The sequence below is a fragment of the Corapipo altera genome, unplaced genomic scaffold, assembly GCF_003945725.1.
Source record: "Corapipo altera isolate COAL_440 unplaced genomic scaffold, ASM394572v1 0, whole genome shotgun sequence".
Classification (NCBI taxonomy): Eukaryota; Metazoa; Chordata; class Aves; order Passeriformes; family Pipridae; genus Corapipo; species Corapipo altera.
This window is the reverse complement of record NW_020884872.1, coordinates 34,749,208-34,774,216: the sequence shown is the minus strand read 5'-3', so window position 1 is coordinate 34,774,216 and position 25,009 is coordinate 34,749,208. Positions and strand designations below refer to the sequence as shown.

At 39.0% G+C, this 25,009-nt stretch overlaps 1 protein-coding gene across 2 annotated transcripts in view; it reads left to right on the top strand.

Moving 5' to 3' along the window:
• Window positions 1–17,740, top strand: part of DHRSX (dehydrogenase/reductase X-linked) — a 208,899-nt gene extending 191,159 nt beyond the window's left edge. For both annotated transcript variants that reach the window (XM_027643431.1, XM_027643422.1), the window contains one exon: window positions 17,279–17,740. In XM_027643431.1, coding sequence (XP_027499232.1) covers window positions 17,279–17,476 — 198 coding nt within the window. In that variant the 3' untranslated portion in view covers window positions 17,477–17,740. The remainder of the gene's footprint in view (window positions 1–17,278) is intronic.
• Window positions 17,741–25,009: the final 7,269 nt, after the last annotated feature.

Sequence of the window (25,009 nt, the reverse complement as noted above, 5' to 3'; positions counted from 1 at the left end):
TGGATAAGAACACCTGCAATTGTCCTTCAGTTAATATACTTTTGAATTGAAAGAAATGGCAGAGGTACACAGCAGCTGGTGACTGGTCAGCTAACCTCCAATGCAAGCCTTTAAAACACTGCTTCAGTGGGACTTCTTAATGATGAAGTACGTAGGGATGGCTTTTCTGACAATCCGTGGAATGTGATAGATGATAGTAACCTTTTCTCTAAATTAGACCGCAAAACCAGGAGCCAGCAGGGCTGTACTCTCAGAGCTTAGGAATAGCAGATCCTTTCCTGCTGATCAGCCCATAAATACATTTCTAAGATTTATTTTTAAATTATGGGAATATATTCTGGGTTATATTCTCATCTCCATTTCACTGAGCCTACTTCACCCTCTATAGTTTTGAAATATTTGTACTTATTTATAGTAGCAGCAGTTAGCACCAGTCAGAACACTGTCTAGATTTTTTTTCCCTTTCAACACAAAAGTAAGCTTTATGAGTTTGAACAGCTCTCTACTACATGCAAATGAGATGTATGCTCAGAAGATCTTCAATCTTATTTTATAATTTCTCATACCTGTCCAAATAAAAGGATAAAAACTCTGAGTGAGCTTTTTTGAAATGACTTTATGTTTTCAGAGGAGTTAAAGAGCATACTTGGCTCAGGTATCTATTTTTGCTTAGAGAAACATTTTGTGTAAGAACATGTACCTCAGCACTATTTTCTCTTCTGATTTCTTTTTGTGGTTTTGTTTTTTGTTTGGGGTTTTTTCTGTGCTGTGGTCATCTGCAACTATTTGTAAATTCTTCATAATATTAATTTAGACTAAGAGAAGAATCTCCTTTCAAGAACCAAACCACTTTTTCTCATTTTAATATGTCAGTAATTAAAAAATATTGCTGTTTTCTTCTGCAAACTGTAGCAAGACACCCAAATCTGTTTCTAGTCACAGCTGGGCATTTATTCTTCTAGAAATCTGCCCCTCCTATCAGATGCTGCTGGTAACTGTTGGCAGATGTTTGAGTAGCTGTGCTCTGATGGCAAGCATGTTGTTGTTTCAATTTGTTTTCTACCCAAGGACCAGATGTTTGTTCTGGCTAAGCAGAACTGTTTGCAGTTAAAACCTAAAGTAAATCAGCATCATTTCAGTATGTAAACCAGCCATGTCTCGAGCCACATGTGAATCAAAAAGAAAAATGTGAGAGCCAGAGGTAATCATCTTCTTCACTGCCCTGTACATCTTGGGTATTTGTTTATGCAAGTGAAGAATGAGTGGGTTATTCTTTCCCCTGTGTTAACTAACAGAGGAGGATTCAGATTTTTACCTTGGACTATTTCATGCTTTCGCTTGCTCTACACAGAGATAGCGATAAAAACAAGGCAAAGGGCTATATTTAGAGAACTAGGCCAACGGGAATTTATTGGTTCCCTGTAGGAGCCAGTGATATATTTGTCTTCCTGGGAGACTTGAGTGAGTATTAAGGCACACCACCTCCAGCTCTGGCCACCTCATGTACTTCCAGTTACTCTGAGACATAAACCATTGCATGCAGAAAAAAAACTGGGAAGACTTAAAAAATCTGAAGTCCAGCAGAGTTATACTGGACCCTTGAGAGGTGAGGTCCTGATCATTTTGTGACAGACAATGTCTTATGCAAGAAAGGGCTACCATGGCTACAGCACTCTGGTAATAGTCATGCCACTGCTGGTAGTTGGGCTTATCCATCAGAAACCTAGCTTTTGCGTTTCATTCTAGTGTCATCAATATATTCACTCTAACCTTTAATATATTCACAGTATAACAGGCAGGAAAAATTACACTGGGACTAAGGAACAAAGGCAAATATTGCTGAAGAAATGTTAAATAATGTGCAGATCTCTAGTGGGCATTGATTCATGTACCTCACAGTGTCAGTAATTGTTTGTGAATTGCAGCCATTTTTTTCCCCCAAACAGAGCATTACTCCTGAAATACAGTCATTACCTATTGATTAGCTCTATAGTCATTTTCATGCGTCAGTAGTGACAGTAAAAAAATGAGTAACACTTATTTTAAACTAATGTGTAAGATCTGTACATTGTTCATGAATAACTGAAAGGAGTCTTTAAAATATATTTTTTATCGTAGAGATCACAGTGACATTTAAGTCACTGTTAAGTCTCAGGATGAATGGGAAAAGTCTAAAGGGCTCTTTTGAGCTTTTAAGGGGTTTTTTTGATTGTGGAGTTGAAAGTGTTCTGCTGTCTCAGGACAGGACTACAATAAGAAGGGCATATTTGTCATTGTTTAGTGCTAATGTAATTTCCTATTTTTCCTACTGTATGACTTTCCATTTAATCCCAATTGTTGGTAATGTGCAACTTTTTGATTAAATGATGAGATCTGAGATTCAGCAAGGAGAAAATAATTAAAACTATTTGTTTCACAGACTGTCAGCAGCTATTAAGGAAGTTAAGTGTTTTTTTCCAGCCATGTACAGATTTTGCAAAGTTTGCAAACAGTTGGAATCCTCTTTTATTGAACACAGATTTAAAAGTAAAGATCAGTTATATTTTGGACACTAAGGAGTTTATCTAATCAATAAAAAACAAACATTTGGATTATTTTTATATAAAAAGTGCACTGCTTGGAAACTCTTGCTTTTTGACTGTGGCTCCCTTATAGAGCTCAGGAACTAAAAATGAGCCACATTGGCTCAGCAGATGTTTGCAGAGCAAAGTGGGCTTTGCAGCTTGTCCCTCCAGCCACAGAAGTGGCTCATGGCCTGGCAAGGGCCACACAGAAGTAGGGAATGTGGCTGCTGCTGGTGGTCTTTGTGTCCTCAGACTAGCCCTGCTCACAATCCTTCCCTGCAGCACTGCATGTCCAGCAGTGTAGCTATCACACTACCCTTTCGACACTGCTTGCAATTTTGCTGCAAAGAAGAGCCTTGTTTTCTCCCTTACCCTAAGGGCTTGGCACTGCTTATGGCCCCAACATTTCTCCTGTCTTCTCAGATTTGGCAGTGTCAATGTATTGATGAGGTTTCACCTAATGTTTCCCTCTCCTTTCTCTGCTATTGAAAGGCTTGAGCTCGCTCCTTTATTTGCACCACAGATGGTAAATGCCATCTCCCTCAACAGCTCAGGCTTTGAAGACTGCTCTCTACCCCTTTTTGGTTTCTAAGGGGCTCAGGACATGGATGGGTGAGTGTTGATGCTGCACTGGAAACCCTTCTACCCAGAGCCCTTCCTCCTCCACATGGCATATGGGATGCAAAAAGGGATCCGAACCAGTGGGGCAAGTGGGACACTGATGCAGCAGCAACACTCTGCTGTGAGGTTGCAGTGAGGGCCGGGCAAGAGGCATTTAGGAATTCAGGAGGAAAAGGGAATGAAAAAGCACTGGGACTATCTGTAAGATTGTAGTGGGGCAGAATGAAAAGGAAGGCAGAGAAATGGATGAAAGTTTTCTCTGCAGACATGCTTTGTATACCAGCTGGAGAAACAGAACTCTAATCTTGATTGGAACAATTCAATTCCACTGTGAAGTACATGTTAAATAACAATAGGCAGCTGCAGAGCTGTGCAGACTTGCAGGTGAAGAGCAGAATTTTAAGAAAGCTGCTGAGCAGGCAGGAGAAGCAGAGGGGAGGGCAGGGACAGATGGTCTGCACTAGTGTTTGAGCCTCTGCTCAGACTTCAGACAGTGCCTTTACAAGCTAAAAGCAGTTATTTAAACCATAGCACACTTCTGCATTAATTCAACTGGCATTTTTCTTGGGAAGCAGAAGTTTAGTCATCTGGAGCACTGCTGCTTGCAGTGTATCACCTTGAGCGAGTGAGTGAGGGAGGAGGGCTCATTGATTGAACTCTTGAGGACAAAGGACATGTATAGCAAAATGACATTACAGAAGAGTATAGTTCAATATTATCTCCCTAAACAAAGTGAATTATTTTGGCACCAGGTGAATCAGTAACATGTGTTTATCAAACCATAAAGCCTCGCAGTATTTACTTTTCATTCAAAATAACTGCTCTAATGTTTATGTCAAAAAGCCATATGAATTCCAGTGCAACAGGAAGTCTTCTCGACCTCAATGAAAAGAAAAGGTTAATTCTCACTGTTTTATTTTGGCTACTGATAGCTCTGCAAGTGCATGTCTCTGCACCATGGCTACCTAAATCCTTAACTGGTCCAGTATCAAAACCACAATCAAAAGCTCTCTGCAGACACAGGAGCTACTTGAGAATGAAATAAAAGGAGTATGAAGATTTTCAGGAAGACTGTTGGGATTTTTAACATTCTTGCCCCCCAACTTTTTTTTTTTTTTTTGCTTTAGTAGCATATTAGGGAAAGATTTTGGATGTGAAAGGGATTAAATGTTTTTCTCCTTTCCAGCTTTTCACTGTCTTTCAGGTAATGAGATTTGACTGTTTACTATGGATCTCATTTTTGGAACTTGAACCTATTCTTCCTGCAACAAAAGCCAGGAAAGTCAGTTCAGTCATTTCCACAGGAATGGGGTATGCCATGTCACCTGTACAGCAATGTGACACTTCTACTGTGTCTTCTGTCATCCAGAAAGGAAACAGGAACATGGCACATCTGTCACCAAGTCCAGTCTTGGCCTTTGGAATGGATACACAAATTTTTTACACTCTATCTGCTACCTTAATGAAGGTTTGAAAAAAACCCTTAGAAATAAGCCTGGATCTAAATTTCACAGCTTCAGTGGATAGTAAATCTGGGTCTTTCTGCTTACTGGTAGTTAATAATTTTCAGTACATCCCACTTTCATGCTTTCCCATATCTGTTCCACTGGCAAGAACTGACAGCTCATCCTCCTTGTTTTTGTCTCATCCTCCTGGCAAATTATTAATGCTATCACTTCTCCCCAGGTTAACACCCCTCTCAGCACAAAGAGTACCAGCCTACCCTTCTTTCAGACCATTTAGCTGACTAAATGTGATGAGCTTAAACTCTTGAGTAATTCTTTTCAAGATGGAAGTTTTTTGCTTCTGTTTCAGACCTTGGGAAACATTTGTGTGACTGAGGATCTGTGTGTTTACTCTGTCTGTAATGAGTTCTTCAGGAAAAGATATGATGCCTCAGATCTTGTCTGACATAGTTTTAGAGACATGATTAATCTCGTTGAAACAATGGCACTATTTGCCTGTCTAAAGTTATACACGTTCTCTGGATCTCTTCTGAATTTAAGCCATTGATAGATTCCTTTGCAAATAGTACAGAGCCCCAAGGCTGATTGATTTGTGCAAAGGGATTTAAGTTAGAGAGATTAAATTCACTTTCAGACTACATGACAAAAAAAAAATTGATTTGAATAATCAGATTCAGTCCTCCTTTGCATTTGCATTTTTAGTTATTTTGTTAAAAACAAGTTGATTTTGGTGGGTTAGTAAGCATTCAGATATGTTAATTTACAACTGAATATAGCGTTTGCCTTTAAATTTAGTGCTGCTCTTGGGTAACTGAGAGGATAAGCTACGCAGACAGCTCCATAATCACATGGTTTCAGAATCTATTTGTTATTTCATGACTTTAGCATTCTGATAGCATTGTGATAGAAAATGGGAAACAGTAGTTTTGTTTACAGGATGACTAATTTTTTTCTTTGCTTTTTTTTTACAAGCTGCTTCCAGATGAAATAGAGATTAATTAAAATGAAGAGAACAGTCATTTTTAAAGGTTTTAATACTTAAACAGAAATACCCCAAATTTACTGGGCAAAACCAAGGGTGTATGAACTGTGATAACTGACCTGAACTAACTAATTCTCTTTACTGTATCTGTCAGAAAAATAGGATTAGAAAATCTGAACCATTCTCACCTAATTCTATTCTTTTGCTAAAATAACTATAGAAAGTTAGTCTAGTCTTTTTGTTTTCCATCTTTACAGTATGTTACTAGGGACAGATCTAGATTAACACCCCTGTTTTTATCTTTTTTTGTTTGTAATTCAAAGATTATAATTTCAAGATTAAATAGTGAAATAGCCAACAACTGGAAATATGGGAAACATAAATTTCCAGAATAAGATTCCTTCCCTCTCCACCACTTTCATCTGTCTTCCAGTCTGGGCTTTCTACTCTCAGTTTTGGGAATATTGTGAAAACATAATAACTGTATAAAAAACCAGAAACTCAGAGCAGTGCTAAACTCATGGACAGTGCTAAATGGTTGTCCTGGTTTGGGCTGAGATAGAGTTAAATTTCTTCTTAGGAACTGGTACAGTTTTGGATTCAGTATTAGAATAACGTTGATAGTACACTGATGTTTCAGCTGTCACTGAGTCGTGCTTATGCTAAGCCAAGGATTTTTCAGTTTCCCATGCGCTGCCAGTGAGGAGGTGCACAAGAAGCTGTGAGGGAGTGTGTCCAGGACAGCTGACTCAAACCGGCCCAAGGGATATTCCATACTCAATATATAAACTGGGAGGAGTTGGTCAGGAGACGCTTGAGGACTCACTGGGCCTCAGTGAGTGGATTGAGCAATTGTATTGTACATCGCTTATTTTTCTTGGTTCTCTTTCTCTCTCCTTTTCACTACAGTTTATTAGTATTATATTTTATTTTATTTCTATTATTAAACTGTCCTTATTTCACCCATGGCTTTCATCTTTTTCTGATTCTCATCCCCATCCCAAAAGGGGATGGGAGGGGAGCAAGTGGCTGCCTAGTACTTGACTGACAGCTGAGATTGAACCACAATAGTATTTGGTGATCTGCTTGAAACTTATTCCTTCCAACCAACTCAGTGTCTTCAGGAATGTCATATTTCAGTCCTTCAGAAAGGCTCAGAGTCAGCAAAAGGGAAAAGGAAGCATAGAATCATAGATTCTTAGAATATGCTGAGTTGGAAGGGACCCATCAGGATCATTGAGTCCAACTCCTGGCCCTACACAGGACATCCCAAGAATGTACCCCATGTGCCTGAAAGTGTTGTCCAAATACTTGAACTCAGACAGGCTTGCTGCTGTGACCACTTCCCTGGGAAGCCTATTCCAGTGCTCAACCATCCTCTGTATGAAGAACCTTTCCTTGATATCTAACCTAAACCCCTGCTGACACAGTTTCATGTTGTTCCCTTGGGTCCTGTCACTGGTCACCAGGGAGAAGAGATCGATACCTACCCCTGTGCTTCCCCTCACAAGGAAGTTATAGACTGCAATGAGGTCTCCTCTAAGTCTCCTCTTTCCCAGGCTGAACAAACCAAGTGGCCTCAGCTGCTCCTCATAAGGCTTCCCCTTCAGACCCTTCGCCATCCTCCTGGCCCCCCTTTGGATGCTCTCCAATAGCTTAATGTCTTTTTTATAAAGGCTGAGACTCAGGGCGAGGATAAGCACTGCAAGGTGAAGTTTCTTTTTCCATGCAGGAGCTTTGTGTGGAGCAGACTCACCAGCAGGACATGTAGCTCAGCTAGCATGCCATTTCAATGTAGACCCAAGAAATTTGGAAGAAAGTATTTTTGCTTTCATCTCTCCCATCTTCCCAAGCGTATTTTCATCTTGCATGCTATCAATGCAGAGATGTAGCACCCGGTACTAATTTTGAGTTAGTTTGTGTACTTCACTATTTCTGGTCTTCATTGTTGTTACTGCAGGCATATGGCCTGCCTGAGTCATGGGGGAGTAGTGTCCTCCACTGACCTTACCTGGTGATCCAGGGAGGGATTTGCACCTTCTCACCTGAGCCATCTGGTTCCAGCAAGTGCCTCCAGCGGGGAGGTGAGAAAGCGAGGCTGGCAGTCAGCCTCTTCCAGGCCCACCACCTGCCTGAGCCCACAGATGGAAATATCCCTGCTGCTGTTTGGGGTGCAAAATGGGGGTTGAAGCAATTTAAAAAAGAAAGGCTGTGAAATAGCTGCCGGCCTCTGTAATTTTGGGTTATTTCATTTTGTCTCTGTTCTGTACAGTCTTTATGGTTTTTGATCTCATCATAGTTCATAAAGGCTTTCTATATTGTGGTTTTCTTTTAAATATTTGGGAGGTCCATGCCCATCCTGAGTGCTTATAATAATTTTAAAAAAATAACAGTCATTATAAGAAAGTTGTGAAGTTGGAGATATGTCAGTTTCTGTTTTCTGTTTTCTAAGAAGGGAAAACAAGATACATGACTTGTCAAATATTAAATGGTAAGTAAAAAAGTAAAGATGATGGTAGGGGGCTACAAGTTAGAACTTGCAATATATCTTATGCCTGAAGTCTTGTGTTTTCACCAAAAGCCAGCAAAGACATTTTATTTACTATGAGCAGGCAGGTAATAAATTGTTCAGAGGTATATGCACTCAGGAGCATCCTCTTCAGCACCTAGAGCCTTGCTGTGTTTCCTACTCTCTAGGGCTGGCAAAAATACCACTTGAAACAAAAACACTTCTGTGTGCTTTTCTGTGTTGTTTTGATTTTGGCATCCTGGCCTGTATCAGGAACAGTGTGGCCAACAGGTCCAAGGAAGTGATTCTTCCCCTCTACTCAGCACTGGTGAGGCCACACCTCGAGTACTGTGTCCAGTTCTGGGCCCCTCAGTTCAGGAAGGATATCGAGGTCCTGGAGCAGGTCCAGAGGAGAGCAACGAGGCTGATGAAGGGACTCAAACACAAGTCCTGTGAGGAGAGGCTGAGGGAGCTGGGGCCATTCAGCCTGGAGAAGAGGAGGCTCAGAGGAGACCTCATCCCTCTCTACAACTACCTGAAAGGAGGTTGTAGCCAGGTGGGGGTTGGTCTCTTTTCCCAGGCAACTATCAGCAAGACAAGAGGGCATGGTCTTAAGCTCTGCCAAGGGAGGTTTAGGTTAGATATTAGAAAGAATTTCTTTACAAAGAGGGTAATCAGACTCTGGAATGGGCTGCCCAGGTAAGTGGTGGATTCTCCATCCCTGGAGGTTTTTAAGATGAGACTGGATGTGGCACTTAGTGCCATGGTCTAGTAACCGCAGCGGTAGTGGATCAAGGGTTGGAGTTGATGATCTCGGAGGTCCCTTCCAACCCAGCTGATTCTATGATTCTATGATTCTATGATTGCCAAAATCTATCTTCATTTGAAAGAATTCAGGAGACTTAAGATGACCCATGTCATCATGGCTAGGCTTCGCGAACGAAGATTTGGGAAGGCTCTATCCACATTTGTTACAGAGATGACCCATGTACTGTTGTAAGATAGTGCATAGAAAATTAAAGCTCTGAAGCTTTCATGTTTGTTTGTTGTTTTAAGTTCTCTTTAATTTTCATCCGTTCACACTTCAATTCATATTTAAATTGTCCTTTCAAGTGAAAAATTGTGCATATATTATTAAATGATGCAGATGTTCCAGCCACTACCTATCAAAGAGGTTGCCTCTCTAAGAGCTTAGTTGGAGGGAGGAGTCGTCTTATGCTCTTATTTGTTTTTCTCAGATAGAAATAGTTCAAAACTCAGTAGAATTAAAGCCGTGTGTAGATAATAAAAATAACAGCATGGTTCCTTAGCATATATGTAACGTGAATACTAAGCTGTAATTCAGTATTCTTACTTAATAATGGATCAGTCTACATCTTGGAATGATGAAGATTATATTTAATTGCTAGCATGATACTGTAATTATAGCTGTAGAGCTGGTAGTAAACAAACACGGAAAAGGAGTTACAGCCTAGAGCATGACACTTCAGGATTAGGATTTAGAGGGCTCATACTTTCCTCATGTCTTCTCCTGACCTGTACCTTTGCTTCAGTAAATCTCTTGCCTGTCTGTGAATAGAAGTGTTGCAGAAAATCCCAGATTATGTGAAGATACCCAGGACAATTCTCAGTGATTTAACTGAGGCATCCTCAGCAATAGGAAGCTTCAGGACATCACCTGTTTTCCAGAGAGCTGATTAACCAGAGTGTCATGCTCCCAGAAGAGGCTTCAGTATTTTGTGAAGTAGGTGTACTCTCTTAGCTCTCATCACCTGCTATTGCCTGCTTTGTTTCCTAGAGACTGGATGTTCCAGCAAGTGAGTGTCTCTGGTTGGATGTTTATGCCATGTCTGGGGCAACAGGCTCCTGTCTGTCAAATTTTGCATACTATTACTGAGCTGAGTGAGGTAACAAGTGTAATGTAATTTCAGTGGCTGCAGTGATATCTCAGTTCTGACTCTCAAGACATCACTGTCTGCTGCGTTTTGGGATCAACCTTCAGGCAAAGTAATCTTCCTCAATGCACTTGACAAAATGAATAAAGGACTCAGTTTTGATTAATGACTTTGACCTGAAGTTTCAAGTCGCTACTCAAATTCAGTCATGTGAAGTTGTGTTCTTGTTTCCATTTGAAAATTGCTTAAAAATGAACATCATTCTTTTAGTTCTCTATTTCAACATCTTAGAAAATGCAAAGTATGGATCCAAAACACTCCTGCTCACATCACTGAGGTTATATTGCACTTCTAAGTGAGAGAGATTCAGTTTGAAATTAAGACATGCAAATTTATTTTATAATAACTGCAAGTGACTTCACTGTTGGAGCTGCTCTTTGAAGTCAATGGAGTTTTCTTCATTGTGGCCCAGAAAGCTGGCCAGCCAACAGGGGCTTCATTCAGCTGCCTGTGAACACAGGTGTCTCATGTTATTTCAAGTGATCCATGATGTCCTGTTGTTGATGTCCCCAGTCAGCAGCCACTCGCTCACTTCCCCACCAGCAGGATTGGAGAGAAAATCGGAGGGGTAAAAGCTGGAAAACTCATGGGTTGAGATAGACAGTTAATAGGGAAAGCAAAATCTGTGCACACAAACAAAGCAAAACAAGGAATTCAGTGCTTCCCACAGGCAGGCAGGTGTTCAGCCATCTACAGGAGAGCAGGGCCCCATCACACATAATGGTGACTTGGGAAGACAAACACCATCACTCCAAACATCTTCCCCTTCCTTATTCTTCCGCCTACTTTATATACTGAGCATGATGTTGTATAGTATGGAATATCCCTTTGGTCAGTTGGGATCACCTGTCATGGCTGTGTCTCCTCCCAGCTTCCCATGCACCTTCAGCCTCCTTGCCAGAGTCTGTACAGAAAGCAGAAAAGGCCTTGGCTCTGTGTTAGCACTGCTCAGCAATAACAAAAACATCTCTATATTATCAATCCTGTGTTCTGCACAAATCCAAAACACAGCCCCATACTAGCCACTGTGAAGAAAATTAACTCTACCCCAGCCAAAACCAGCACACCTGCTTAGCCTAAAGTAGCTGCTTTAGAAGAGGAGGGTGCTGCCTTCCTCAGTAAAATTTCGCTTATGTTTTGAATCTGAAAGAAGAGCCATCCCACTGCTTCAGAGTAGAGCTACTTGGCCATTTTTCATCAAAACAGGTTTCTCTGCCTTGTCTACAGGCATCCCAACCACCTGTCTGGGGGCTGATTTGAAGACAAATGGGACTTCCCATTCTCTCTGTGTACCTGTAGTTTTTTGAAATGTCTTTCCAGAAAATTTGCTTTCAGAAGGAAAGGGAGATTCAGGTTTTGATACTCTTTGTGTCTGTTTGCCAGCTGTCTCTGCTTCTATTCTTTTCAGTATCCTGTGCTCAGGGAAACCTTCTCTTTTTGTCAGAATAGTCATGAATTATTTGTATTATAAAGGCTCATTTCCTTCCAAATTTTGGTATTTTTTTAGTGTGAAAGTTGCTTTGCATTCTTAATTCATCAAAGTTTCATCTTTTATTATATATTCATATCTTTGATTCAGAAGTTATTTCTCTGTAGACACAACATTGTCAGGAGAAAAGCTTCACATTTTAACTGAGTCATTTCTGTTTGTAGCTGGTATTCTTTTAACAACAAAATCTAAAGAATTTTGTTATGGAGTAAATTTATTAAAGAATTCTTGTTGCTGTGAACTGAGGATTGAAGAGAAATTAATTTGACAGTGCTGACTGGGTATCTAGGGAGAACTGTATATTCACTAAAATATCTCTATCTCTTTCTAGTCTATTATCAAGGCAGAAATTGGGTAGAAAGAGAATAGTAGCGAGCTACATGTGAAAAAGTAGGAGGATAGAGAAAGAACACAGACGGAAACCAGGGCTTTTGAATGAAGGCAGAGATTGTTGAAAAGCTGTGCTGCCACACCTCTCTGACAGGTTTGGCTTCCTAGGGACCTGACAGTTGGCCCTGGCCATTGGTCACACTAGGACATCCAGTCGCTTGCTACAGCCTTATTGATCAAAGGTGGCTGAACACGCCTGTGCACCTGCGTCATGATTCCTTTTTAGCCTTTGTTTTCATACTCAGTGTTTCAATGGATTATTTTTTGTCTGGAATTCTCAAAGCAGCAGTCACATTAGAAGGTCTAGACAGTGCACAAGTTACACAACACACACTGAGCACACGTGGCCCCTGTCTTCATCAGGAGGCTGTGACAGCAGCTGTTGTTATTTCAACTTGGGGTCTTACACCAGAAAGTGGATTTTGAAATGATTTTGTAGGTCACAGATCATAGTAATCAGTGCACCCTTGAAACAGTTAGTTTGTTTCTCTCAAGCTTGTTTGCTTGAATAGTCATGACAACACAATCCCAGCTACTGTTTCTGAAAGTTTTCAAACTATTCCATATTTCATGTTTGCCTTTGTTCTTGAGAGTCAAGTAGTGTATTGAGGGTGACTGGGTGTCACCCTCCACTAGCTACCACCAAGTAGATGAAAGACTTTGCTATACCAAATAACAGTAATTTCATGTTCTCTTTGTTGTTGTTCATCCCTGATCTGTATATGTATAGTACTGTTCAGGGATCCCAGATGATTGTTGTCTTTCCTAAAGGAAGAGAGAAAAAGAAGAAAACTGCATACATCCAGAATTTTTCAGTCCAAAAGCAAGTCAATAAAACACCAGCATTTTTAAAATATTACCAGAATTATTAACGTTAATAAAAGTGAAGGAACACAGCCAAAAGTGCCTGAGTACCAAAGCCCAGAAGACGGCCTGTTCAGTGCATTCTGCATCTTCCTAGCTGGAACCTGGGAAAACATGTGGCTAGCCAGAGGCATGTTATCTGGCCAGGAAGGGCCTGATGGAAATTCAGTCATTTATGGTGTTTGCTCTGTGGCCTCGCTTTTTTAAATCTCTGTATCAAAACCCCCCAACAACTCCAAGCTCATTTAACTCATCAGCTCAGGAGTAGATTTTCTGTATGAACTGAAAAGTGCGTGACCTAATGCATGGTACATAAAGTAGGACCAGCATTATAGAACCAGTGTTGATGAGGGTTCCTTCAGCAGTCTACCTAATGTTGCTGATGAGGGGTATTCCATCAATACTGCAGCCCAAATTATATGGATAAAGGTGTTTTAACATGTTTTTCCTCAGCCTTAAGTGATCTGTCAGAATACCAGACAGTCCTGACTGCACATCTCTCTGTTTGGCCCCTTGTTCATGTCCCTCAAAAATCAACTGTGATGTCAGTCACTGAGTTTGCCAGCTTCTTCCTGCTCCCTGTTCTCTTTGCCCAACCTTCTCTCCTAAAATCTCTCAAGATGGCAGCATCCTGAAGTCATGAAATGCAAATCAAGTACAACTGTCTGACTGAGTGGGGTGAGGGAAAGCTGTTCCAAAGTGATCAATCCCCTGATACCATTGCTTGTATCACTGCTTTTTTTCCAGTCATGTGGCCAACTCTGTCAACCAGTACAAATTGAAGTATATGCATGCTGTCCATTCAAACTATTTGTCACTGTGTTTAGGACACTTAGCAAGGTTCTCACTGTTTGTTGGTAGTTACTGAAAGTGGTGCTGAGAAAATGAATGGATTATAGAAAAGGAAGTAGAGAAGCTCATTAATTTTTTCTACTGTCCAGCTTTCTGTGGAATTCAGGTGAAGGTGGAAGTGGATGAGTGTGTGGATTATCAAGGAAAGTACCACAAAGCCATCATGTATAACTGATCCAGACTCATGTTTTCCAAAGAGTTAAGCTGTTGCTCCTGTTTTAGTCAAATGGAAAGGATGTGACATTTCATGGCGACATTGCTGTAGGGACTGACTGTTGTCAGCTAACACATTTTGCAAGCATTAGTGCCTAGTATTGACAAGATTATATGTCACTTAAAATTGCATTAATCAAAATGCATTAACTAACAAGACCTAAAAAAGCAAAACTAAAATACAAGCCCTCTTAGCATTTGTCCCAGTTTTCACGGAACAGAATATTCCATTTTATACTGAGGAAAATTATTTTTTGTCAATGACTTATAATTGATGAATATTAAAAAAGGAAGTATCAGAGCTTCTGTAAAAAGAAAAAAGCTTTTTCTTTGGGAATAGATAGTGCCAAAACAACGTTATTTTGTGTAAATAGACTTCATTTTGCTTAAATAAGCTGTCACATGCTATCATTTCTCTCCTTCTTCCACAGCCTACACATGTAATGAGCCAAGCAAAGATGTGTAATTTCAATCAGACCTTTATTTACTGTTGAAGGCAAATATATAGTTAATTGCAAAAAAAAAAGTAAAAGATGTGACCAATACTGCAACAAGCAAAAGGAATTACAGATTCAGAATTTCATTAGGAAGAAGTTAAGCAGAAATCCATTTTACTTGGATATGACAAAGGTGTTAATTATAGTTCCTTGGATACTAATAATATAATAATTCTTAAACAAAAATCCACTTTAAAATAAGTTCAGCACCAATAAGTTGGAAGCTGAAGAGTAAAGAAGCATTGTGCAATTTATAGGAATCCCTTTTCTTTTAGGACAACTCCAGTCAATTAATGGAAAAGATGTTACTGATCCTATATGTATGTATATTATTCTGTACTCTTTGTTGTTGGTTTTTTTTTTTATTCTGGAAATGTGTAGACATCATACCTTATGATTTGAATTATAGTTATTATTACTGCCTGTCTACCTGCAACTTTTGATATAATAATTCGGGGTCCCAAAGATGAGAACACATTCCTGTTTGTATAGAGCATCATGACAAAAATCCTGGGGTTTTGTAGATCAAGATATATGTCCATTGGCTGGTGATTTCTCTGGCCCTTTATTAGGTGCTCTTCTTCCTAGAAGGCCATTGGCATCAAAGAATGAGTCAGATGTGTTGCTTTGAGCACAGTCTCCTGCTTGTGGTTATTTTCTTTTCCAAGGGCTTTATGGTTCCTCCTCATCTTTTGATGGGCTATCATGTGGTAAAAGAAGAGCTATGGGACCCCCAGGAAACTTGGCAACCAGCAGTGAGACTGCTTCTGCTGGAACAATTTGTCCTGCTCGTTGTCCACATACTCATTAATAGCTCCAGTGGTTGCAACATGCTGCCAGCTTCTGTCTTCCCAAGAGGTCCTTGGGCACTGGTACACAGACAGGACATCTACATGTGTCTGTGTGTCTTTGTTTATTGCAGTTGATCTGTGGGTGTGTAGTAGACCCAACACTTTCCCAGAAAGAGTCTGACTGTATGTGGGCAAGTGGATGTACAGTAATTTCATAGGAGGTATGGACAAGATCCAGAGGTGGATCCACAGCACCTTTACTTCCAGCCTCTCAAAACAAGTAGGTCAACCACCCAGCTGGAAGACCAGGGCACTCCTTGTTCAGGGTTTCCTTTTTACTTTCATTAAAACAGAGAACATGCCAAAACAATGAAGAGACTCTTAAGTAAGGGAACATTAAAACTTTCAACATTAATTAGGCACTCAGAAGATTAATCATACATATGCAACTCACTCCCCGTTGCAGTGGAAAAATTTTTTTCCTTAACATATTTCCATAACATTATGGAATGATGAATCCTAGAATCATAGAATAGCTTGGGTTGGAAAAGACTTTAAAGACCATCTAGTTTCATCGATATTGACATTTATGCTTGTTTATGCTGGAGAGCTGTTGAACTCAGGAACATAACGTCTGGTGAACCATCACATGAGGCAATGGTTTATCTGCATCACTGATTTTTTTAAGCAGAGCCCAGCAGTATGTAAAAAACCTTTTGGTTTCTCTCTGTCTTCCAGAATAAATTGTATAGAATATGAATGCTCTTATTCATCATTGTTCTGCTACATTACAATATTAAGATATTTTATATTGCGTCATAGTTGATCATTATAGTGTGAGCACCTGGACTCTATCCCGATCCTGCAAAGAATTGTGCATACCCATACCTTTATGTTATTTACATAATATACTGGATATGAATAGCACTATTTTTCTTAGGAAAAAGAAGAGTGAAGTAGTAGTAGTAGAGTAGTAAACTAAAGTAAATAAGCACTTTGTGTTTCTAGACAGAATCTCATAGTACAGTCACCTTCTTAAAAAATGTAAACATTACAAAAAGCTTCCAGTTGGTTAGATTTATTTTTTTATAAGGCACTGAGTAACCTATTCACTACTTTTTCATTCATCAAGTGAGTTCTTCAGGAAAAGACATCCTGTCAGGTGCTGCAGACAAAGCTATGAGCAGCATCAATACTGTTAATGCCTCAAATAATGACTGAAAGGGTTGCAAAATGATGCATTGTTATCTGGCAGGCATTGATCATAATTACATCACTGATAAAGGCAAAGTATGTCAAATGTTGTGTTTTAAATATGCCCTTCAATTAGAATAAAAAATGTAATGGAAATAATTTCAATAGTAGCTGTGTGATCCTTCTGAATGCAAAATGTAAATGTTTTGCATATCCTCAGGATGAAAGGAGTTATCACTCAAAGCTATTCACTTATTAATTTTCATTTAATAGTCATGGTATATCAGACATTGTAGATCATTCACCATTTTGCTTGATGACACTGCAGAACCCTGATAACTATGCTCTGTGTAAAATTTAATTCCCTGTTTTACCTGCCTGCTTGGATTGAACTGCAGAATCTTAATTTGCTGTCATGGTTTCCATGATCCTTTGCTCATGTCATATTGTTGTTACAATGAACGTGTTGCACATACAGCATAGCCTTCATCTTCTTACAGCAGAGCACAGACCCTTTCATCCTTGCAAAGTGAATAATTAAACTAGGATTTTAATGTTTGTGCTTGCTTTTAGGTTTATTAGCTCTAACTGTGAAAACTTAATCAATTATTTTGTATGCTCCATCTGACTAGCCCTTGAAAAAATGGACTAGAGTTTTCTGCATATCTGTTCTGTGGCTTGAAGCTATCTCAAAATAACACTGCTGTAGAAATGGATTCTACTTTGCCAGTTGAATAGGTGGCTTTTTTACCATTACAAGCTTCAGATTTGCGTAAGGACTACAAGTGAGATGCAAAATTACGGGAGATGTTTGTTGATAAGGTCCTATGGTGTAACATGATTCTTCTGTTGTATCTGCCTCACTTGAATTTGGGTTTTTTGTTTCTGCAGACTCCAGAGGAAGGAGCCTCTACAACCATCTATGCAGCAGTATCACCTGAGATGGAAGGAGCTGGTGGCTGCTACCTTTACAATGAGGAAAGGACAAAATCGGCTGACATAGCATATGACGAGGAGCTGCAGAGAAGGCTCTGGACAGAAAGCTGCAAGATGGTTGGGATTTCTGATGAAACCAGCAGACTTCACTAGAAGAAGCCACTTTCAGCTGGGTAAATGAAATGCATTGAAAAGCATCTTAGGTGAATCCTTGAAGCATCAGTCATCATCCTGGAAATCACTGTTCAGTCCCAAAGGCAAACGTGAACAGCTCTGTTCTTCACTTGAACCCCAAGTCTGCTAGGGTGTGGGGGGAGTATTCCCACAGAAAGATGTAGTGGTTGGTTTTAAATCTAACCATCAGTTTTGTAAATCATGATGTTTCAGTCCGTGATTAAAATACAGTCTTTAACCTTGTGCGGAGTTGAGTTTTCCTTTTTCTGTTCTACAAAAATAACACTTTCTCTGGTGAACATGTTGCATCTGGGACATTTTGTACATATAAGCTACTCTTTTAAATCAGTTTTAAAAGTTGAAGCTTGATTTCCTTAAGCTTCATTAATCTTTAAGACACTTTATAATGAATGTCAGCTTGTTCTAATGCAGAAATTTGGCATTCATGATCATGATGTTGTTTCTATCATAAGGTTAGTTTTATATGTCAGCTTTTATCCAGAGGTATTAACTGAAGGTCAGAACCAAAAAAATGTAAATAAATAAGGTCTTCTTCAGATAGGATATTGAATTTCCTTGTTTGCAGTTCATCTCTCCGTTAAAGATGAGGAAGGGATCAAACATAATAATGGCAACACTGGCTTTGGCAGAGGACGCAGTTGGCCTGTTGGCTTATTAGTGGGCTAAGATTACTTCTCCCCTTTTCTCTTGAACCCATGTAAACTTGCATCCACAACTTCTTTAATTTTCTTTGACAATGAGATTCACTCAGGTACTGTTGCATGAAGAATCACCTCCTTTTGTTGATTTTGAACCTAGTTCATATGAGTTTCAAAACTAGAGTTCATGGTTTTGAAGAGACAGCAATTAATGCCAGCCCACTTTTTCCTATTTTGCTAAGAGTTTTGGAAATGTTCAATGTGTCCTTCCTAAACTGTGTCTTTACCATGTTAAAGAGTAGCCCCTGTCTATTCATCCAACTTACACAGTAGCTGGAGGGTATTTTCCCTTTTGTTCTGTATTTCTTTCCTAAAATTTCCTAACAGCTATTTTATTTTTAAGTTTATTTGACTGTCTCCGAGTGTGGATCTGATTTTTTTTGTGAAGCTATTTCTGGTAAACCCTAAGATTTCTCCCCTCAGTGGGATAGTGGTCAGTTAAGATCCTATCAGTTTTGAAAACACTTTAGTGTCTACAGTTCAGGGATCTCTACTTATGTCTACCAAAGTGAATCTTTAAGAATAATGTTCACATTCGTGGAATAAAAAACAAAACAGACATGGGGCAATATAAAGATAGCCTGAATTTATATAAGCTCAAATATCTAGAAGAAAAAAACTGGATTGAAGATAGAAACATTTTAATAGAAATGGTGGTAAACCATGAGAAACTTCCCCTGAAAGTTTCAGTCAAGATTATAAATCTCACAAAAACATCTAGAAGTCTCCATGGAGACCTGGCAGCAATCTCGTGGTACTTATAGGGGAGCTACAGGAAGGATGGAGAGGGACTTGGAGAGTGTAGTGATAGAATGAGTGGTAATGGTTCTAAACTGAAAGAGAGAAGATTTAGATTAGACATCAGGAAGAAATACTTCACTGTGAGGGTGCTGAAGCACTGGAACATCTTGCCGAGAGAAACTGTGGATGTCCCATCCCTGGAAGTGTCCAAGATTGGATGGTGCTTTGAGCAAACTTGTCTATTGGAAGCTGTCCCTGCCCATGGGAGGAGAGTTAGAAACAAATGGTCTTTAAGGTTCATTCTGACCCAAACCATTCTGTGATAGTCTGATCTCTCCTCAGTGAAACAGTCTTTTGAAGCAGGAAAATTTCCCTGTGTCTAGGGAGCCTGAACTCTTACTGTTAGTGGAGTAAGCTGTACTCTACTCCCATCTTGTTGATTTTAGGTGTCATGTGAAAAAGCAGCATAATCATATAAATGTCCTTGCATTTCCTTTTTTAAGAAATACGCATCAAAAGAGACTAATAGGTGGATGTAAAGCTTGTATTCACTTTGAAGCACTGGAAATCACTGCATGGGAGAACCAAATGCAAACACAGTGTTGTGCTCTCATTTGCAGTAGATTAGAAACAATATGAACGTGTTTCTATGCACTGAACCCTGGGCTAATATCCCTTTTGGGCTTTTTAGCTCGAACTTGGTGCTCTTCTCCGAGTGACCTTACCTCCAGTCTTTGGTTCAGAAGATCACATCTAACTGAAAGTAAGCATACCATTACCTCCAGAGACTAGCAAGGAGATGCACAGGGGAAAAAAAAAAATAATACGAACAAAGAAAAGCATCTGGGAACAAAAGTGATAAACAAATTCCCCTCAGCTTTAAGCCATGCATGATCTATTCCTAGCTTCTCAGAATTAGTATATACGAGGCTTAGCACCAGGAAATTTATCACTCAGTCACTATAGCACTTTCTTTTTATGACTGGTTGACTTTTTTTTGGTAAGTGAATGTAACGCTTGTGAAATGCGCCAGACTGACACTCTGGGAACTAAATTCCTCTGTTTATTCACGGATCATGCACAGGATGCAGTAAGCCTGCTAGACAGCCAACATTTTGATGTTGCCATAGCATTCCCACAGAACATCATTGCTGCTAGAAGTGTGTTCAGGATTATTTAAACTCGATGGGACCAACTTTCCACCAGTTTTAACGCTCCTGAAGCTCCACAATATTTGCACAGGCAGTTTCAAGTGGCATAGGGATTGGTAAAAGAGCAAACAGTAAAGAGAGCTAGTCACACTTTCAGTGTAATCCGAACCACTTTTTTAACAGTCTCAGACCAACGAAATCTGTTTTAAACAAGATGGAGAACATGGTTTGTGAGAACCAAGAACACAGATTGTGCCCGTGTGAGGGAAAAAAAATAAGTGTCTTAAAACCAGGGATTTCTAGAACAGTGCAATTCCATGGAGATACAGTTGAGTTAGTTGCAAAAGAGTTATCTCAGGAACTAAAAACAGAAAACTGTGTCAGCTTTGCCATGTCACATAAGCACATGAGCTTGTCTGGAGCAAAACCCAGAAGTGTTATAAAGTGTTGTGTGTCACTGGGGACACTCATTTGTGATACTGCTGCAAAAATCCAAAATAATTCTTAACATATCTATTGAGGAAAAAAAGTAGCATGTAAAAAGCATGTACAAACATGTAAAAAGCATGTGAAAAGATGACAATGATTTTACTTCTGCACAGAGAAATGGCTAGAGCTGATTTAATTTTCACATTTCAAGGTCATGGAATTTCTGGAGATCTGAGAAATACTGTGTTTCACTTCACTGAATACATGGCTGAGACGTGGCTTATGCCTTTGCTATAGCTGCATACATGTAGGAAGAATACCTATGAGCTTTTTAACCTTGCAAAGAAAGGCAAAACAAGCTCCAGTAATCATAAATTGAAGGTAGACAAATTAACCTTCCAACATGAAAACATGTTCCCTCTCTGTGAGGGTAATTTCCTTTCAGAATATGTAGATTTGATACCTGAAGATAATGAAAAGATGCCTCTGAAATGATACCTGGCAAGGAGGCCAGGTAGGCTCCTAAGCAAAGTAGGTCGGTCACGGTGAAGTCCACAATGACAGCACTTATTTTGATAAGTATGAGAGTGACCCATTCCTCACAGCTTCCAAAATGGATATTTCCCTGCCGGTTTCTTGGAAAAAAATGATAACTTCCTCAATAATTAACTAGTTTATTTATAAACTGTGGGGAAATTAGCTGTATACCGAAAGAGTAAGTGCTTTAATCTGTTTGTGAATACTTGTTATTCACACATAATGCAGTAGCTACATTCTTGCTTCCATTTCAAAACTGATTTAGAACCCTAAATTTGGAACTACTAGACACATTTCTGCCATGTTATTTTACAAATTTTTAAACTTTATAATTTACTTTTTGCACAACTATCAATTACTTTAGTACACAGAGAGAATTGATATAGCATAGAAACAAAGGACTTTGTTATTTAACATCAGACTTGCTACTGCCTCTTCCAAATGCAAGGTAGTTTTAGCCTTAAATATAACAATACATGGCAGATATTGAAATGCTCATCCTAAATAAATTTTCTACATGCAAGCTTTGGCTCTTGTACAGTTCCAGTGTTAGACTGACTTTGCTCATTCTATGACATGGTTTTTGCTCCAGCTGCCTCCATGGAAAGACAAAATTGGATTCCAGTGAAGTTAACATGAAATCTGTTACAGATAAGATAAAACTCTCATGATTTTAAGAATATGAAGGCTGAGGATGTTGACCAATCTGCAATAACTGAAGAACACAGTGCAAAATGTGTACTGTACAACATCAGGCCAGGCAAGATGGGTGAGCTGCAAACAATTTCTTGAAGGTAATTTTCTTCCTTTTTAAAACAAATCCACTGTGTTTTGGTAATCCACTGTGGTAATACTGAAGGAAGGAAACAGACCAGTGGCCAAGAGAGCTGTTTTCAAATACATGTAGCTATTGGCTTCCATACTGTACAGATCAACCCTTGTTGGCTTCTCTCCCTTTGGAAAAGGACCTTAGCCAATAATCCCTTTCACACAGGCAGAATGTAGCAGTAACCATCATTTATTTAAACAAACACTGTCTAGACTGAAACCAACCACCTTAAAGTGGAAGACTTCCTAACCTCAGAAAAGAAAGAAAAGGGCCAAAAACCAGCCTATGGCACTTTCTGAGTGATATTTAACCTGATCACACCTTCACAGGCAGAATGTAAGACACATTAAGATGGTAAGTCCTTTCCAGAGAATATAGATCAACAAACATGGCCTTCCCCTCTATCTTGGCATTGCCTGAACTCTCAAAATGAGCTCAAGTAATATCACTGTTTGCAAGCAGATCCATTTAAACAATCATTTTTCTTCCCTTTTCTGAAAGTAGAAGCAGAATTTATTTCAGCTTGCTGACATTTATGGAATTCATTATTTAGTCCGTATTGATCTGCATATATTCAAGATGTCTCATGTGTCTCAGGCTTTTTTAAAAATACTGAAGGAAAAAAACAAATTCATTTTTAAGAAATTAAGGATAGGTAGGGGCCAAATTCTACATTCTTTTTCTCAGGAAAAACTTCCATTGAAGACAGTGTTGCTTCTTACAAGATAAGTAAGACCATGCTCAAGAAAGTTAGTGTGAAATATTTTCACAGAACTTTTCCCTTAACTACATTTTACAGCTCTGCTGAAGTTAATGAGACATCCCAGAATCACTGTACAAAGACACATAACTTAATAGCAGAAGAAGCTATAAAAACCTTGTATCATTTAAATTTGATAATGCCTCAGAACATTATCTCTGGAGTGAAAGTGCCTTCATGCTTCTACTGATATATTAAAGCCCTCTCTTTGTCTCAAAGAAATTAATCTAAAAAGATGTGCACCTAAAAATTCCACTGATGTGGTATATTGAGAAAAGAGAGTAGCATTCATCTCACTTAAAATAAATAATATAAAAACAGGCTAGCTAGTCTAAGCCTGTGCTCAGTGAGTGTAATACCTCAATGGGACAATTACTCTGACCTATTTGAGTGTGAAATGAGACATGAACAAGACAAAGATCAGCTAACCTTGGTTTGAACTGGATCATCTCTTCTAAATAGCTATCAGCCCTTGTTTAAAGTTTTCCAGTGAAACAGAGCACCTTAGATGTGTTCTTTCTAGCCACAAATTACTCTCAGTTTAAAAAACACAAGCTTTATTTCACTTTTGAATTGGAGTAGCTTTTCAGCTACTGCTATTTGATCCAGTTATACTTTCTTCTGCTGGGTTGAAGAAACTGTGTTTTTATCCTGGTGGAGATGAGCAGGCAAGGGAGAAGTCATCTCTTGGCATATTTTTGATAAACTAGCTTGATCAGGCTCTTTGAATCTTTCATTAGAAGTCATGTTTTCCATCTTGCAACCATTTTCTTATCTCTCTGTGAATTTCATCTGGTTTTTCAACTTCCCTCCTACTTTTGAGATTGTAACAGCTCATTTTGACATACACAGGTAATATAGCCTCACTAGTCAGCTTATTTTTAGTGTTCCTATGCCATATGGATCTTCTTCCCTGAAGCATCAAAGAGGAACTCGGATTTGGAGACTCTATAAACCTTTTCTCAGACACACAAAGTTTTATCCCGTAAATACAGCCCACTTGATTTGTTTCAAGATGTATGATCTAAGAGAACTCTTAATGCTTCTTTTATTGTGATTTATTTCCACCATTAAAGCCCTAAATCTGCACTAAAGAGTGCTTGGGAAAATTTTGGAGCTGTTGAGTCAGAAGATGCAGCAGGGACAGAGAGTCAGAGCACTGACATCATGAAAACATGCCGTAGTTTAGCAGCATAGATAAAATAATACACAGTGACTTGCCTTATCTGGAACATAACAAATTTCACCAAATCAGTAATTTCCTTTGTTTTATATATTATTTCTGTTATTTATCACTCTGACAGAATCTCACAGAAGATGTTTCTTTCTCATCCCAACCAGGACTAGCAGGGTAAATGCATAGTGCTCTACACCTCTGAGGTGAAGAGCTCCTCCAGCAATTACACAGTATTTCAGCACAGTGCTGGAGCTTCAGCAGCTTGGCTACAAACCTTGGCTCTAACAGTGATTTAGAAAAGCAGATTTGGCTCTCAGAGATTTTTTTTCATCTAATACTAATTCTTTATTTTTAACCTCCCCTTTCCTCTCATATGTGACGTCTCTATATAACCCTGTGTGCAGGTGGGGGACTTCTCCCAAAGCTGATGGAAACAAGTTTTGTTTCACACATTCACTTGGCACAGTAGTTGTAATCCCAGTATTGTAACTCCCTCTAGCTCTGGTGAGTCTTATTTCTGGACACTGAATTCAAGCTGAAAATTCACAGCTTCTCTGTTTATTAGTAGGAGAATCATTACCATCTGCTTTATGGAACTCTAAGCCGCATTTCATACCACATTTACTTGATACAAAATTGCTGATGCTGCATTTATCACCCGTCTCCTTGTAGAGCAGAAAGCGTTTTATCACCAGCTCATTCTCCAGGAAATACTGAAAAGTACAGCTCTCATCCTGTGTCTTAACAAAAACCCAATATGCAGGTATTTCCTGCATGACACAGGTTCTGAATTATTTCTGTTGAAAAACCGAAACTGTCTAATCCAAAGGTTTAATTTAGATAACATTGAAAAAACAATGGTAATATTAATATTAAAATCTTAAAGTACTGAATCTTTCAAATTATACACAAATTGGAAGTGAGCTGAATCAATATGACTGCGTTTGTCATATTATTTCATTTAAATTTTGCAACATTTTGCAGTGAAGTTGTTTCTTCAAACAAACTCAGAGAAGAGGACTTTAGTGAAAGACATGTCTTTTATTCTGCTCTGAAAATTAAATTCTATATCTTTAGCAATTGTACTTTGAAGAAATTTTTTTAACCTCTATGACTTGATAAATTGAACTATAGGAGAGGATTCATTAAACAAACATTCTCCTTCCACA